The 15,993-nt window shown below is 52.6% G+C and overlaps 1 protein-coding gene across 12 annotated transcripts in view; it reads right to left on the reverse strand.

Moving 5' to 3' along the window:
- Positions 1 to 15,993, reverse strand: part of ANKRD24 (ankyrin repeat domain 24) — a 48,266-nt gene that overhangs the window by 24,979 nt on the left and 7,294 nt on the right. For 3 of the 12 annotated variants that reach the window (XM_033196813.1, XM_033196809.1, XM_033196812.1), the window contains 5 exons: positions 4,975 to 5,061; positions 4,738 to 4,868; positions 4,573 to 4,661; positions 2,642 to 2,706; positions 1,799 to 1,856 (listed from right to left, as the gene is read on the reverse strand). In XM_033196813.1, coding sequence (XP_033052704.1) covers positions 1,799 to 1,856; positions 2,642 to 2,706; positions 4,573 to 4,661; positions 4,738 to 4,868; positions 4,975 to 5,061 — 430 coding nt within the window. Of the gene's footprint in view, positions 1 to 1,798; positions 1,857 to 2,641; positions 2,707 to 4,572; positions 4,662 to 4,737; positions 4,869 to 4,974; positions 5,332 to 6,178; positions 6,677 to 15,993 lie in introns of those variants that run through there. The other 9 variants (XM_033196815.1, XM_033196811.1, XM_033196814.1 and 6 more) reach the window with 6 other exon arrangements.

Below are 15,993 nucleotides of genomic sequence, written 5' to 3' on the forward strand. Positions count from 1 at the left end.
TTTTTGTATTTTTAGTAGAGACGGGGTTTCACTGGGTTAGCCAGGATGGTCTCGATCCACCCGCCTCGGGCCCCCAAAGTGCTGGGATTACAGGCGTGAGCCACCGCGCCTGGCCTTAATTTTTTATTATTAGTAGAGACAGGGTTTCACCATGTTGGCCAGGCTATTCTCAAACTCCTGACCTCCAGTAATCTGCCCGCCTGGGCCTTCCAAAGTGCCCGGTAACTGTTGAATGACAAAAACCAATGGGCTCCTGTATTGTGACCAGAGGCATTGCTGTCACTAGGTGGCAGCACACTCCAACTGCAGGGAATTCTCACTCAGGGACTAAAACCCCAAAAGCCCAAATTTATTCTGAGTTTCCAAAAGAACAGATGTTTCGTGAGTCGTCAGCGAAAGCCACGCCTGAATTTCATGGGCACAGCGGACAGATCGGGGGCTGTGGGTTCTGGTTCACATCCGTGGGTCCCTTTCCCTCCCTCTGGGAAGGAGATGGGATTTGGTGATTAGGAGGGTGCCAGCTGCCTGAAGCTATGCTTTTCCTGGTATCTCCTAGGAGCTCCTCAAAGGAAATTAAACCCTAGGGACCTCTCCTCATCCTCACAAAGACCAGGAGTACAATCAGCTGCTCCTTGAGGTCAGATGACCTGGATTCCCTACGACTTATCTGCGGACAAGTGACAGCCTCGTTAAGCCTCATCTGTGCAATGGGCTAAAAGCCTGCAGTTCAAAGGGTAACTGGGATTTATGATGGGCTCCAGTGCCTGGCATACAGTAGGTAATAAAAAAGGAGGAGAAAGGCTGGCACGGTGGCTCACGCCTGTAACCCCAGCACTTTGAAAGGCCGAGGCGGGCAGATCACCTGAGGTCAGGAGTTTGAGACGAGCCTGGTCAACATGGTGAAATCCTGCCTCTATCAAAAACACAAAAAAATTGTAGGCGGGTGTTGTGGCACAGGCCTGTAATCCCAGCTACTTAGGAGGCTAAGGCAGGAGAATTGCTTGAACCTGGGAGGCGGAGGTTGCAGTGAGCCGAGATTGCACCATTGAACTCCAGTCTGAGCAACAGAGGGAGATTCTATCTCAAAAAAAAAAAAAAAGGCTAGGTGGGGTGGCTCACACCTGTAATTCCAGCACTTTGAGTGGCCGAGGTGGCAGGATCACTTGAGCCCAGAAGTTTGAGATCAATCTGGGCAACACAGCAAGATCCTGTATCTACAGATAAATTTAAAATATTAGCCAGGCATGGTGGTGCATGCCTGTGGTCCCAGTTACTTGGGAGACTGAGGCAGAAGGATTGTTTGAACCCAGGAGGTCAAGGATGCAGTGAGCCATGATTGCACCAGAGCAAGACCCTATCTCATAAAAAGAAAAGGAATGCCAGGAGTGGTGGCTCATGCCTGTAATCCCAGCACTTTGGGAGGCCAAGGCAGGTGGATCACCTGAAGTCAGGAGTTTGAGACCATCCTGGCCAACATGGTGAAACCCCGTCTTTACTAAAAATACAAAAAAATTAGCCAGGCGTGGTGGCAGGTACCTGTAGTCCCAGCTACTGGGGATGTTGAGGCAGGAAAATTGCTTGAACCTGGGAGGTGGAGGTTACAGTGAGCTGAGATCTCACCACTGCACTCCAGCCTGTGCAACAGAGTGAGACTCTGTCTCAAAAAAAAAAAAAGAAAAAGAAAGAAGGAAACAGGAAGATTCACAGCAGGTCAGGTCCCTAGGGCACTGGGTAGCATAACCCCCAAGTCTAGCACCCTCTGGGCTACGGGGTCAGGGCAGGGCTGGGCTGCACGCACCTGCATGGTGTAGGGCAGTCCACCCGCTGCTGTCCACGACGTCCACCACGCAGGAAGCCTGGGGATGGGGCGAGTCCTTTGAGGCAGAGCCATCCTTCTTGCTGCCTGATTTCTCCAGGACTGCCTTCCCCACCCTGGGCTCTGCTATACTTAAGCCTCGCCCTTCCCTGGTCCCCAAGTGACTCCATTTTCATGAAACTTGGTGAGAAAAGAAAATAGCTGGGAGCTGAGAAGCAGCTGGGAATTTGGGGAGCAGCTGGGAACTCTGCAAGTGTCTGGGTCTAAGAAAGGACCTAGGGCTTGGGGAGAAACAGAGCTCAGGAAATACCTGGCACTGGGAGTATATATACATATATTTTTTTTTTATTAGATGGTGTTTCGCTCTTGTTGCCCAGGCGGGAGCGCAATGGCGTGATCCTGGCTCACTGCAACCTCTGCCTCCTGAGTTCAGAGATTCTCCTGCCTCAGCCTTCCTAGTAGCTGGGATTACAGGCACCTGCCACCAAGCCTGGCTAATTTCTTGTATTTATAGTAGAGATGGGGTTTCACTATTGGCCAGGCTGGTCTCGAACTCCTGACCTCAGGCGATCCACCGGTCTCAGCCTCCCAAAGTGCTGGGATTACAGGCGTGAGCCACCACGCCCGGCTCGGGAGTATATCTTAAATAGGAGAAACATGTGGATGGTCTGAGAGTATCTGGTTATCTAGGGAGTAGCTAGGGTTCTGGAGTAAAAGGGGCCAAGGAATATCTAGGATTCACAGAGCATCTGGGGGTTCAAGGAATTGCTGGAACTCAGGAGTAGTAGGGGCCAAGGGAGTAGCTGAGATAAGAAAGTAAATGACCTGCAGTAGTTGCTTCAAGCACTGTGGGTGCCCGTATTTGGCGGCCAGGTGGAGGGCATTGTAACCTGGGGAAGGAAAGAAGATTTACTGGAGCTCCAGCTATTCAAGTAGCTCGCAGCTGCTCCCCAAGCCATGTCAACGACTTGTGATGAGTTTCTGTATCTAGCAAAGTCCCTGAACCCTAGTATTTCTCTCTTTTTTTCCCTACAGACAGCATCTTGCTCTGTCACCCAGGCTAGAGTGCAGTATGATCATAGCTCACTGTAGGCTTGAACACCTAGGCTCAAGCGATCCTCCCGTCTCAGTCTCCCAAGTAGCTGGAACTACAAGCAAATGCCACCATGTCCGGCTAATGTATTGGTATTTTCTGTAGAGACAGGGGTCTTGCTATGTTGCCCAAGCTGGTCTTGAACTCCTTGGCTCATGCGATCCTCCCACCTTAGCCTCCCAAAGCGCTGGGATTAACAGGCATGAGCCATTGTGCCCCACCGTCAGGTACTTCTCAAAACCATGCTATTCCCTGTACCCAGAGATTCTCCAAGTCATGGCTAGTCTGTATTCCAGACAATCCCATCTCAGCGACTCTCCACACCCACCTATTCCTCAAGCCCTATTGCCTCAGCTACTCCCCATATTCCCAGATACTCTACAGGGTCAACTACACCAAAGTTTCAGCTCTGGCCTTCACAACCCACAGTTGCTGTATATGTTCTTCCAATCCATATACCCTTGCTCTTCCATATGCCAACTCTGTCCCTGTTTGATGCTCCACGAATCCCCAGCTACTCCATATACCCTGCCCATCATGCCTGTGGCCCTAAAGCTTCAGATTTGACTGTGTCCCCATGCTCGTTGCCTCCTGAGCCCCAACTAGTCCTTTTGGCCACACATTTTTATCTCAGTTATTCCCCCCAGATCCCCAGTTAAGTCATACATACATACAAGTTCTCCTTGTACCCCAGCTACTCCAAGAGCTCAAGCTACTCCCACAGCTCCAGCTGCTCCCACAACTCCAGCTACTAGTCTAGATCCCAGCTATCCCACATACCTCAGATATTCCCCAAACTCTACTTGTTATTCTCCTGCCCCAGATACTTTGCAAGCTCAGCTACTGTCATGAACCCAGTTCCTCCTCCAAACTCCAAGTAGTTCCCTTCAGTCACTTCCTTGATCTCGGATACTTCCACATCCCAGATACACCTCAAAGCTTAGTTCGTCCAATAGTCCCAGTTATCTCCCAAGCCCCAGGTTCTTCCTCTGCCTCAGTCACTTTCTAGAAACTTCCCCAGGCTGGGCATGGTGCCTTACAACTATAATCTCAACACGTTGGGAGGCTGAGATGGAAGGATCACTTAGAGCCCAGGAGTTCAAGACCAGCCTGGGCAACACAGGGAGACCACATCTCTACTAAGAATAGAAAATTTAATTGGGCGTGGTGGTGTGTGCCTGTAGTCCTAGCTACTTGGGAGGCTGAGGTTGGAGGATCTCTTGGGCCCAGGAGGTGGAGACTGCAGTGAGCCGCGATCATGCCCATTGCACTCAAGCCTGGGCGACAAAGGGAGACTGTGTCCCTCCCCTAAAAAAAGAAAAAAAAAAGAAAAAAAAAAACCAGAAACTTTGCAGCTATCCCCCAAGCCCCAGCTACTTCCCCGTGCCAGCTATTTCCCCATCCAACTGAACCAATCCTAGTCACTCCCCATCCACAAGCTGTCCACTCGCTTTGCTCGGTGCCAGCCACAGTCTCTGTCTTTGGCCACCCCATCCTAACATGCCCCTGTGTGTCTCCCTGGGGGCAGGGGAGGGGCACCAGAGGGAGCCTCCCCCTTTTTCAGCGGGGAACACTGAGGCCTGGAATCAGGGCCTGGCTGGACGCTCAGACTGGGCACCTGGGCTGAGTTCCTCCTCCCTCCCCGGGGCCCAGCTGGCAGTACCTGCCCCGTCCGTGCTCATGACATTGGCACCATGAGCTATCATCACCTCCAGACAGCTGGCCGCACCCCGCATGGCTGCCAGGTGGAACCTGGAAGCGAGAGACAAGGGTTCAGCCAGCAGGTTGCACCCCTCAGCCATCTCTCTCCCGGGTCATGGGCACTCACGCGGACTTGCCCTCGGGGTCTAGCTTCGTGGGCACCAGTCCCTTGCGGGCGATGAGGGTGGCCACTCGAGGTGCATCGTTGTTTTCCACAGCTTGTAGCAGCCTCTCGTCACTCTTGCCCCAGTCTTGACTCTGCAGAGCACACCCAGAGGTGCGTGGGGCAGAGTTGGCCCCTGCCCCCTCCCCGCGCCCCCTGACAGGGCCTCCGGGCTCTCACCGCCTGCCCCTGGGCACTTGCCTGGCGCCTGCCTCTGGCTGCCGGCTTCGGGATGGGGCAGGGGCCGCAGGGCGGGCAGGAGCCAAGGTCAGTGGGGCTGAGCCGCAGCTGCAGGGGGAGGTGGTCCTGGGCGAGGGGGTCTTCAGACAGTGTTCCCCAAGCCTGCGACCCCCAGCATCTGCCCCCAGGCCCATCACCCCAGTTGTCCAACAAAAGCCCACCACCAACATCATCCCCTGAGCAGCCCCCTGGCATCTATTTCCAAAAGGTTGTTCCCTGGACCAGGCGTGGGGGCTCACGCCTGTAATCCCAGCACTTGGGGAGGCCAAGGTGGGAGGATCGCTTGAGCCCAGGAGTTTGAGACCAACTTGGGCAACACAGTAGGACCCCGTCTCTACAAAAAACAAAAAAAAATCAGCAGGGCACAGTGGCTCATGCCTGTAGCTGCTTGGGAGGCTGCGGTGGGAGGATCATTTGAGCCCAGGAATTTTGAGACCAGCCTGGGCAACACAGCAAGACCCCCGGTGTACAACAAAAAAAGTTGTCCCACAATTCATCCGTTAGTGAAAACCATCCCTGCAACATCACCCCCAGCAAACTACCCTCCAAAGTCCCATCTGAACCCCTAAAAGGCCCCTCTAAACGTCTCTCAGGATCATCCTCTGCACTGTTTATCCACAACTGCCCTGAAATGCCACCACTGTCCCCTAAACATCCCGAGGCTTCTCCTCCCAAAACTAGAGCCTGAAATGCATTACAAAATGTCTCCCCGAAATTCCTGAAGTGTTCTGTCAAACCATCCTTCCCAATGAGCCCGTCATGTCCCAAAAATATCCTCCAAAAACATCCCTCAACTGTTCTTCAAAACTGTTCTCCAAATCATTACCTCTTCGCAAAAGCGGCTCTCCCAAAATAGCCTCCAAGTTGTCCCCTCAGTGACCCCATCTGTCTCCAAAATGTTTTCCCAAAACTGCACCCCCCAATGCCCTCCAAATGCTCCTAAATGTCCCCATTTGTTTAAAAGTGTCTTCCAAAATGTGTCCACATGTCTCCCCAAATGTCTCTTCCATCCCCCCAAAAGCTGCCCCAACCTCTGTCCCCTCCCCCACCTATCTTTCCCGGGTCTGGAATGAGGGGGTGGTCCAGGTCAGCCGGGGACAGGGAAGAGAGGGGAGACGAAGTACCCGCGCCCCGCCCGCTCCCGTGCCCCCTCCCCAGGCCCTACCGCGAAGGAGGCGGCTGCGCACAGACACAGCTGCTTCATGGCGTCCGGGGCGCGGGGCGCGGGGGGCGCACGGGGTTCCAGGAGGAGGCAGCGGCCGGAGGGGCTGGAGGGACCGCGGGGAGCGGCCGGAAGGCGGGGCTGGGCGCTGCCGGAGCTCCCCGCCCCGCCCGCCCGGTCCCGCCCTCCCTGGTGCCGCCCCTTCCCCCTCGCCCCCCTCGCCGGCCCCCTCCCCCACGGGATGGAATGGGAAGACCCAGGAAGGGGGCTGGGCGCTGAGGGAGGGGGCGCCGCCCCTGCCCCTCCTGACCTTGTCGCCTGGAGGAGGATGAGGACGCGGCGCCGGGGGCCGGGTTCCCTCACCCGCGCAGGCCGCTGGCTGCATCTCCAGGGGACCCGCGGGCGTCCATCTCCGCCTCCTCCGAGTCGGCCAAGGGCGCGCAGGTGCCTCCGGGCCTCCGCAGCCTCGCACCGCCAGGCGGCAGGCAGGGCTCTCGCCACTCACGCTTTCATTCATTCACTCACGCATTCGTTCAACCATTCGTTCATTCATTCACCGGCCCGCCCATTGATTCATTCATTCACTCACCCATTCGTTCATTCTCTTATTCGTTCGTTCATTCACTTATTCATTTGTTCATTCACTAGTTCATTCGATCAACCACTTGTTCATTCCTTCACGCATTTGTTTATTCGCTCACTTTCATTCATTCATTCACTCACCCATTCGTTCACTTATTCATTCGTTCATTCCCTTGTATATTCATTCATTTACCCATTTGTTTATTCGCTCACCCTTTCATTCATTCACTCATTCATTCGTTCGCTCATTCATTCATCATTCACGGGCTCAGCCATTCATTCACTCACTCATTCGTTCATTCATTCGTTCATTCACTCAGTCATTCGTTCACCCACTCGTTCATTCCTTCACCCATTTATTTGCTCACCCTTTCATTCATTCACTGGCTCATCCATTTGTTCATTCGTTCATTCTTGTATCACCCATTCATTCATTCCCACACCATTCCTTCCTGCATTCACTCATTCCTGCATTCATTCACTCACTTATTTGTTAATTCATTTGTTGGCTCACCCATTCATCCATTCATTTGTTCACTCACCCATTCATTCATTTGTTCACCACCCATTCGTTTGTTCATTCCCACACCATTCATTCATTCATTCTCGCATTCATTTGCTCATTCATTGGCATGCCCATTCGTTCATTCATTCACCCATTGGCTCACCCATTCATTCATTCACTCTTTTGTTCATTCATTCACTCTTTTGTTCATTCATTCATTCACTCTTTTGTTCATTCATTCACTCTTTTGTTCATTCATTCACTCTTTTGTTCATTCATTCATTCATTCGCCAGTGGGGATCTGCAGTCCTACACACCTGAATTTGAATCCAGCACCCCGCTCCTGCCCCAGCCTTTCCTACCTATATGACTGGGCCAACAGACTTACCCGTTTTGGACTTCACCTTCCTCCTCCCTAAAATGGGTTTCATAATAAATAGTTCCTACCGCGGAGGGTTACTGAGAGGATGCTGAAGTACTACCTGGGCAGCACTCAGTCGACCGGTGCCTGGCATACAGTAAGCGCACAATAAAACTGTGACTCACAGAAAGAGCTAGCTGGCCCTGGCACAGCTCTGACATTCTCTAGCCATTTCCGGTCCATTTCCGCCACTCCTGGGACCCGCAGCTCCTCCAGCAGAGGAGAAGCCTTGGGTTCCTCCTGGTCACTGCCGCGGACCCAGTGCCTGGCCCACGGCAGGTGCTCCCCAAATATACATCAGATGAACACTTGGGGGAGATGCTCCTTCATGCAATAAGTATTTATTGAGCACCTACTGGATGCCACGCAGCATTCGCAGGCCTGGAGACTCTGGGAGCACAGCCAAGACCCTTGCAGGTAGCTGGCATTTTAGAAGGAGCCCTGGAGGTCAGGAGCTGTGGCTCACGCCTCTAATCCCAGCACTTTGGGAGGCCGAGGCGGGCGGATCACCTGAGGTCAGGAGTTCGAGATCAGCTTGACCAACATAGTGAAATCTTATCTCTACTAAAAATGCAAAAATTAACTGGGTGTGGTGGCAGGCGCCTGTAATCCCAGCTACTCAGGAAGTGAGGCAGGAAAATTGCTTGAACCCGGGAGGCAGAGGTTGCAGTAAGCCGAGATGTCGTCACTGCACTCCAGCCTGGGTGACAGAGCGAGACTCCATTGCAAAAACAAACAAATAATAACAAAAACAAACAAACAAAAAACGAAAACAAAAAAAAAAAAAACACACGAGGTCTTCCAGAGCCAGAATTTAAGAACAACGACCCAGCAGACAGGCGACAGGGGCTTGAATTCAGTTTGGTTATATCATCCTTGCTGTGTGACCTTGAGCTAATCGCTTTCCCTCTCTGAAATTCTCCCTCTCAATTTCTAAGCTGTTAAATTAGATAGATAATGGGACAGGCACCAAGGAGGCACTGTGGGCATTTGAGGCTGGATCTTTCTCTAGGGTGGGGCTGTCCTGGGCACTGCAGGGTGCTGAGCAGCATCCCTGGCCTCCACCCACTCCACAGCCGAGCACCTCCAAGTTGTGACAAGCACAGATGTCCCAATATTGTCAAGTGTCCCTCCATTGACACACTGACCACTGGCTTAGGGCTGGGTGAGCATTGAGCATTCATTCACATGTCGGTGTGGTCTGTGATTATTCTTAAGACATTATTTATTTATTTATTTATTGAAAAGGAGTCTTGCTCTGTCGCCTGGGTTGGAGTGTAGCGGCATCATCTCAGCTCACTGCAACCTCTGCCTCCCAGGTTCAAGCAATTCTCCTGCCTCAGCCTCCCCAGTACCTGGGATTACAGGCACGCACCACCATGCCTAGCGAATTTTTGTTTTTTGTTTTTTTTGTTTTTTTTTTTTTTTTGGAGACGGAGTCTCGCTCTGCCGCCCAGGCTGGAGTGCAGTGGCCGGGTCTCAGCTCACTGCAAGCTCCGCCTCCTGGGTTTACGCCATTCTCCCGCCTCAGCCTCCCAAGCAGCTGGGACTACAGGCGCCCGCCATGTCGCCCGGCTAGTTTTTTATATTTTTTAGTAGAGACGGGGTTTCACCATGTTAGCCAGGATGGTCTCGATCTCCTGACCTCGTGATCCGCCCGTCTCGGCCTCCCAAAGTGCTGGGATTACAGGCTTGAGCCACCGCGCCCGGCCTGTTTTTTTTTTGAGATGGAGTCTTGCTCTGTCGCCCAGGCTGGAGTGCAGTGGTGCAATCTCAGCTCACTGCAAGCTCCGCCTCCCGGGTTCATGCCATTCTCTTGCCTCAGCCTCCCGAGTAGCTGGGACTACAGGTGCCCGCCGCCACGCCCGGCTAGTTTTTTGTATTTTTCAGTAGAGACAGGGTTTCACTGTGTTAGCCAGGATGCTATCGATCTCCTGACCTTGTGATCTGCCCGTCTCAGCCTCCCAAAGTGCTGGGATTACAGGCTTGAGCCACTGCGCCCGGCCACGAATTTCTGTATTTTTAGTAGAGATGGAGTTTCGTCGTGTGGGCCAGGCTGTCTCGAACTCTGACCTTGTGTTCGGCCTACCTTGGCCTCCCAAAGTGCTGGGATTACGGGCATGAGCCACCGCGCCCGGCCCTCTTAGACAGCTTTGGACAAGAGGAGGGAGGAGTGGGAACCAAGGCAGGAAAATGGAAAGTGACAGGCATTTGGGAAGGAGGGTGTCCTTGAAACTCCTCTCTGTTTCCACCCTTGTAGGGGGGAGGTCCTCTGAGCTTCTCCAGAGAAGGGACTGAAATGGATCTCTGAGCTCAGGCATTCGGTTTCCAATTGTCTCCTGCACTTGTCCTCCTGGATGCCATACAAGATCAGAGCAAACGGCCAGGCGCGGTCGCTCATGCCTGTCATCCCAGCACTTTGGGAGGCTGAGGCAGGCAGATCGCCTGAGGTGGGGAGTTTGAGAACAGTCTGGCCAACATGGCAAAACCCCATCTCTACTAAAAATCCAAAAAACTAGCCAGGCGTGGTGGTGAATGCCTGCAATCCCAACTACTTGGGAGGCTGAGGCAGGAGAATTGCTTGAACCCGGGAGGCGGAGGTTGCAGTGAGCCGAAGTTGCACCGTTGCACTCCAGCCTGGGTGACAGAGTGAGACTCCGTCTCGGAAAAAAAAAAAAAAAAAGGCTGGGCGCGGTGGCTCAGGCCAAGATCACGCCACTGCACTCCAGCCTGGGAGACGGAGCAAGACTCCATCTCAAAAAAAAAAAAAAAAAATCAAAGCAAATGCCCCTCGGAGCCCACTGAGGTATACCATGGATAATGCCATCCCTCCAGGATTCATCCAAGCCCTGGCATCACCCTGATGCCTCTCTCTTGCCCCATATTCGGTCCACTGGCTGAGCCCACTGGCTGCACACTGGGTCCTTTTCTGCCCCTTCTCACCCCTTCCACGGCCACCACCATAGTCTAGCCCCATCACTGCAGGTTCTGCCTCTGGGATGCATCCTTCCTGGTCTCCAGCCTCTGACCTTGTCGCCTTGTCCTGTCTCCCCCAGCAACCAGAGGCAGCTTCCTAAACCCTGCATCAGACCTCATCTCTCTCTCCTGCACAAAAGCCTCCAGAGACCTCACTCAGCTTAAAATGCAAACTGCTCACAGCAGCCCAGATCCTGCCCACTGCCTGTTTCCGCAGAGAATGGTATTTACACGTGTGAGTCGTTGGGGGGGGGGGGCGGGGGAAAGCAAAATAAGAATCATCCTTCCTGACACGTGAAAAATGATATGAAATTCACATTTCTGGCTAGGCACAGTGGCTCACGCCTACAATCCCAGCACTTTGGGAGGGCAAGGTGGGCTGATGGCCTGAGGTCAGGAGTTTGACACCAGCCTGGTCAACATGGTGAAACCCCGTCTCTACTAACAATACAAAAATTAGCCAGGCATGGTGATGCACGCCTGTAATCCCAGCTACTCGTGAGGCTGAGGCAGAAGAATCGCTTGAACATGGGAGGCTGAGGTTGCAGTAACCCGAGAGCACTCTAGCCTGGGCGACAGAGCCAGACTCCATCTCAAAACAAAACAAAACAAAAAAACTCACATTTCAGTGTCCATAAATAAAGTTGTATTGGGGCCAAGCTCTGCCCATTCATTTATAGATGGTTGGATACCACACGCAGGGTATGAAAAAAAAAGTGTAGATAATCAAAGGCTATTCTCAGGCTGCAATGGCAGAGCTAAGGCTGATCTACACCACGAACCAAAAATAGTTACCCTCTGGCCTTTTAAGAAAAAATTTGCCAACCCTTCTCTGAGCAGCCCCTCTTTGCCAGTCCCTGACCTCATGGAATTTCCCCTCCCTCCCTCTCTTCCTTTCTTTTTTGACGGAGTCTCACTCTGTCGCTAGGCTGGAGTGCAGTGGCGCGATCTCGGCTCACTGCAAACTCCACCTCCCGGCTTCAAGCGATTCTCGTGCCTCAGCCTCCTGAGTAGCTGGGATTACAGGCACCCGCCACCATGCCTGGCTAATTTTTGTATTTTTAGTAGAGACGGGGTTTCACCATGTTGACCAGGCTGGTCTTGAACTCCTGACCTCAGGTGATCCGTCCGCCTCAGCCTCCCAAACTGATGGGATTACAGGCATGTGCCACCGCGCCTGCCATCATCTCCCTTTACATTTCCCTTGGTGCAACCCATGTTGCCATAGCAGCCTCCTTCCTGTCCTTCAAACAGCTGGGTCCTACCTCTGAGCCTTGGTGTCTGCAGCTCCTTCTGCCTGGAGCACCTGCCCCACCACGCACATGGCTGCTTAATTTACTGCTGTCCACACCTGAAGATGCCTTTTCCAAGAGCCCTTCTCTGACAGCCCTTTCTTAGGCTGTATTTTTCCTTTATTGCTATTTTTTTTTCTGAGGGAGTCTCACTCCAGCCCAGGCTGGAGTGCAGTGGAGGGATCTCGGCTCACTGCAACCCCTGCCTCCCAGATTCAAGTGATTCTCCTCCCTCAGACTCCCAAGTAGCTGGGATTACAGGTGCCCGCCACCATGCCCCGCTAACTTTTGTATTTTTTAGTAGATACAGGGTTTTGCTATGTTGGCCAGGCTGGTCTCAAACTCCTGACTTTAAGTGATCCACCCACCTCAGCCTCCCAAAGTGCTGGTATTACAGGTGGGAGCCGCCACGCCGGGCCTTTTATCACCACCTACATATCTTTTAAAAAATATTGTGTTTACTCTTATTTTTATTTATTTATTTATTTATTTTGGCACAAGGTCTTGCTCTGTCACCTAGGCTGGAGTGCAGTGGTGCAATCACAGTTCACTGTAGCCTTGACCTCCTGGGCTCAAGTGATCCTCCCACCTCAGCCTCCTGAGTAACTGGAGACTAGAGGCACACACTACCATACCCAACTAATTTTTGAATTTTTTTGAAGAGACGAGGTCTTGCTATGTTGCCTAGACTGGTCTCGAACTCCTGGGCTCAGGTGATCCTCCCACCTTGACCTCCTAAAGTGCTGGGATTACAGGAGTGAGCCACTGCGCCCAGCTTGTCTCCTCCTGATCTCTTCCTTAGAATGTCACCTCCTTAGGGACAGCGATTATTGTCTATCTTAGTCACTGCTGTATTCCATGCAGGACCGACTATAGGTTTTGTAGGCCTCAGTGAAAAAATGAAAATACGAGGCCTGGCCAGGCATGGTGACTCATGCCTGTAATCAAAGCACTTTGGGAGGCTAAGGCAGGAGGATCGCTTGAGGCCATGAGTTCAAGACCAGCTTGGGCAACGTGGCGAGACCTCATCTCTGAAAAAAAAAAATGCATACTTAAGTAAAAAATAAAAACATGAAAAGAAAAAAGGCAGAGGCCGGGCGCGGTGGCTCAAGCCTGTAATCCCAGCACTTTGGGAGGCCGAGACGGGCGGATCACGAGGTCAGGAGATCGAGACCATCCTGGCTAACATGGTGAAACCCCGTCTCTACTAAAAAATACAAAAAACTAGCCGGGCGACATGGCGGGCGCCTGTAGTCCCAGCTGCTTGGGAGGCTGAGGCGGGAGAATGGCGTGAACCCAGGAGGCGGAGCTTGCAGTGAGCTGAGACCCGGCCACTGCACTCCAGCCTGGGCGGCAGAGCGAGACTCCGTCTCAAAAAAAAAAAAAAAAAAAAAAGAAAAAAGGCAGAAGAGAGAGAGGACTTTCCCCGAAGCATTGATGTATGGCATCCGTGAATCTCCAGAAACCCCAATCTTGGCCGGGCATGGTGGCTCACGCCTGTAATCCCAGCACTTTGGGAGGCCGAGACGGGCAGATCACGAGGTCAGGAGATCGAGGCCATCCTGGCTAACACTGTGAAACCCCGTCTCTACTAAAAAAATACAAAAAACTAGCCGGGCGAGGTGGCGGCGCCTGTAGTCCCAGCTACTCGGGAGGCTGAGGCAGGAGAATGGCGTAAACCCGGGAGGCGGAGCTTGCAGTGAGCTGAGATCCAGCCACTGCACTCTAGCCTGGGTGATAGAGCGAGACTTGTCTCAAAAAAAAAAAAAAAAAAAAAGAAACCCCAATCTTGCCACTTGGGAGATTTTCCTGAAACCTAAAATAAAGGCAGGAGGTCAGTGAGGTCCCAGATGGACAGCTCCAGGTAACTCCCATTTTATGGATGGAAATACTGAGGCCCACAGACAGCCTAAGGGGCATCAGAGTAAGCAATGATAACTGTTGGGACCCCGAAGAAAGAGATGGTGTTGGACACGCACAGTGGCTCTCGCCTGTAACCCCAGCACTTTGGGAGGCCGAGGCGGGTGGATCACTGGAGGTCAGAAGTTTGAGGCCAGCCTGGCCAACATGGTGAAGCCCCATCTCTACTAAAAATACAAAAACAACAACAAAAAAATTAGCCGGACATGGTGGTGGGCGCCTGTAATCTCAGCTTCTTGGGAGGCTGAGGCAGGAGAATCCCTTGAACCCGGGAGGCGGAGGTTGCAGTGAGCCGAGATCATGCCATTGCACTCCAGCCTGAGCAATGGAGCAAGACTCTGTCTAATAAATAAATAAATAAATAAATAGGCTGCGGGCAGTGGCTCACACCTGTAATCCCAGTACTTTGGGAGGCCGAGGTAGACAGATCACATGAGGTCAGGAATTCGAGACTACCCTGGCCAACATGGTGAAACCCCGTCTCTACTAAAACTACAAAAATTAGCCAGGTGTGGTGGCGCGCCTGTAATCCCAGCTACTCAAGAGGCTGAGAGAGACGAATCTCTTGAACCCGGGAGGTGGAGCTTGCAGTGAGACAAGATTGTGCCATTGCACTCCAGCCTAGGCGACAGCGCGAGACTCCGTGTCAAAAAAATAATAATAATAATAAATAAAAATAAAACAAATTAAATTAAATACATAAATAAGAAAAAGCCGCTGTTAGAGACCAGGAAAGGCACGCAGAGAGGCCACCAGGCAGGGATAAGGAGAGGAGGAGAGGGATAGCAGTGGCTAGAAGACACGGAACACAAGGTCCCAGGGACAGGAGGAGGCCAGGCCCCTGCAGTCACGGGTGTTTGCTTTCTTCCTTCGGGGCTGCTGAACAAAAGCTGAACTTGACTCTGGCTGCCTGCTGCGAAACCGGAGAAGGGCAGGTGGAGGGACGGATGGTGAGGTGCTCCGGGAGGGGAGGATGGAGGCCATGCAGCTCCCCACCAACAGCCAGGCCTCCCATCTGCTGCAACAGCTCCAGCAGGCTATGGGCCGACCTCAGGCCCCTCCCGCTCCAGACACCCTTAGAGGCCCTCACACCCATCTGAGGTTTTAACATCTATCCTGTCCCTGTCCAATTTTGACGTTGTCCCGACCCCTCCCATTGCAAACATATCAAAACACACCCACGTCCCGAATGAGGCATCTCTTTTTTAGCCGCCCACGCTTCTTGAAAGATTTGATTTAAATATTGAATATAACTGTGCTTTGGAAATGAAGCAATCATATGGCTTGGTTTACCAGTGGCTACTACTTCTGGGGAACGCTTGGGGGAAAAAGCATCCGGGGGTTGAGCCCTGAACGATTTGAACGCCCAGGTCCACTTACATGTGGAATTTTTGTTTGTGTTTTGAGATGGAGTCACGCTCTGTCGCCCAGGCTGGGCAATCGTGCGGTGGCACGATCTCGGCTCACAGCAACTTCTGCCTCCTGGATTCAAGCGATTCTCCTGCCTCAGCCTCCTAAGTAGCTGGGATTACAGGTGCCCACCACTATGCCCGACTAATTTTTGCATTTTTAGTAGAGAGGGGGTTTCACCATGTTGGCCAGGCTGGTCTCGAACTCCTGACCTCAGATGATCTGCCTGCCTCTGCCTCTCAAAGTGCTGGGACTACAGGTGTGAGCCACCATGCAGAGCCAGACTTTTTTTTTTTTTTAGATGGAGTCTTGCTCTGTTGCCCAGGCTGGAGTGCAGTGGGGCCATCTTGGCTCACTGCAAGCTCCGCCTCCCAGGTTCACGCCGTTCTCCTGCCTCAGCTTCTCTAGTAGCTGGGATTACAGGCGCCTGCCACCACACCCAGCTGATTTTTTGTATTTTTAGTGGAGTCGGGGTTTCACTGTGTTAACCAGAATGGCCGTGATCTCCTGATCTTGTGATCCGTCCGCCTCGGCCTCCCAAAGTACTGGGATTACAGGCGTGAGCCACCACGCCCGGCACAGATTTTTTTAGATCTTTTTTGTTTTGTTTTGTTTTAAGAGACAGGGCTGAACTCTGTCGCCCAGGTTGGAGTACAGTGGTGTGATCACAGCTCACTGCAGCCTTGAACTCCTGGGCTCAAGCCATCTTCCC

Source organism: Trachypithecus francoisi, unplaced genomic scaffold (assembly GCF_009764315.1).
Source record: "Trachypithecus francoisi isolate TF-2019V2 unplaced genomic scaffold, Tfra_2.0 Lachesis_group5, whole genome shotgun sequence".
Taxonomy (NCBI): domain Eukaryota; kingdom Metazoa; phylum Chordata; class Mammalia; order Primates; family Cercopithecidae; genus Trachypithecus; species Trachypithecus francoisi.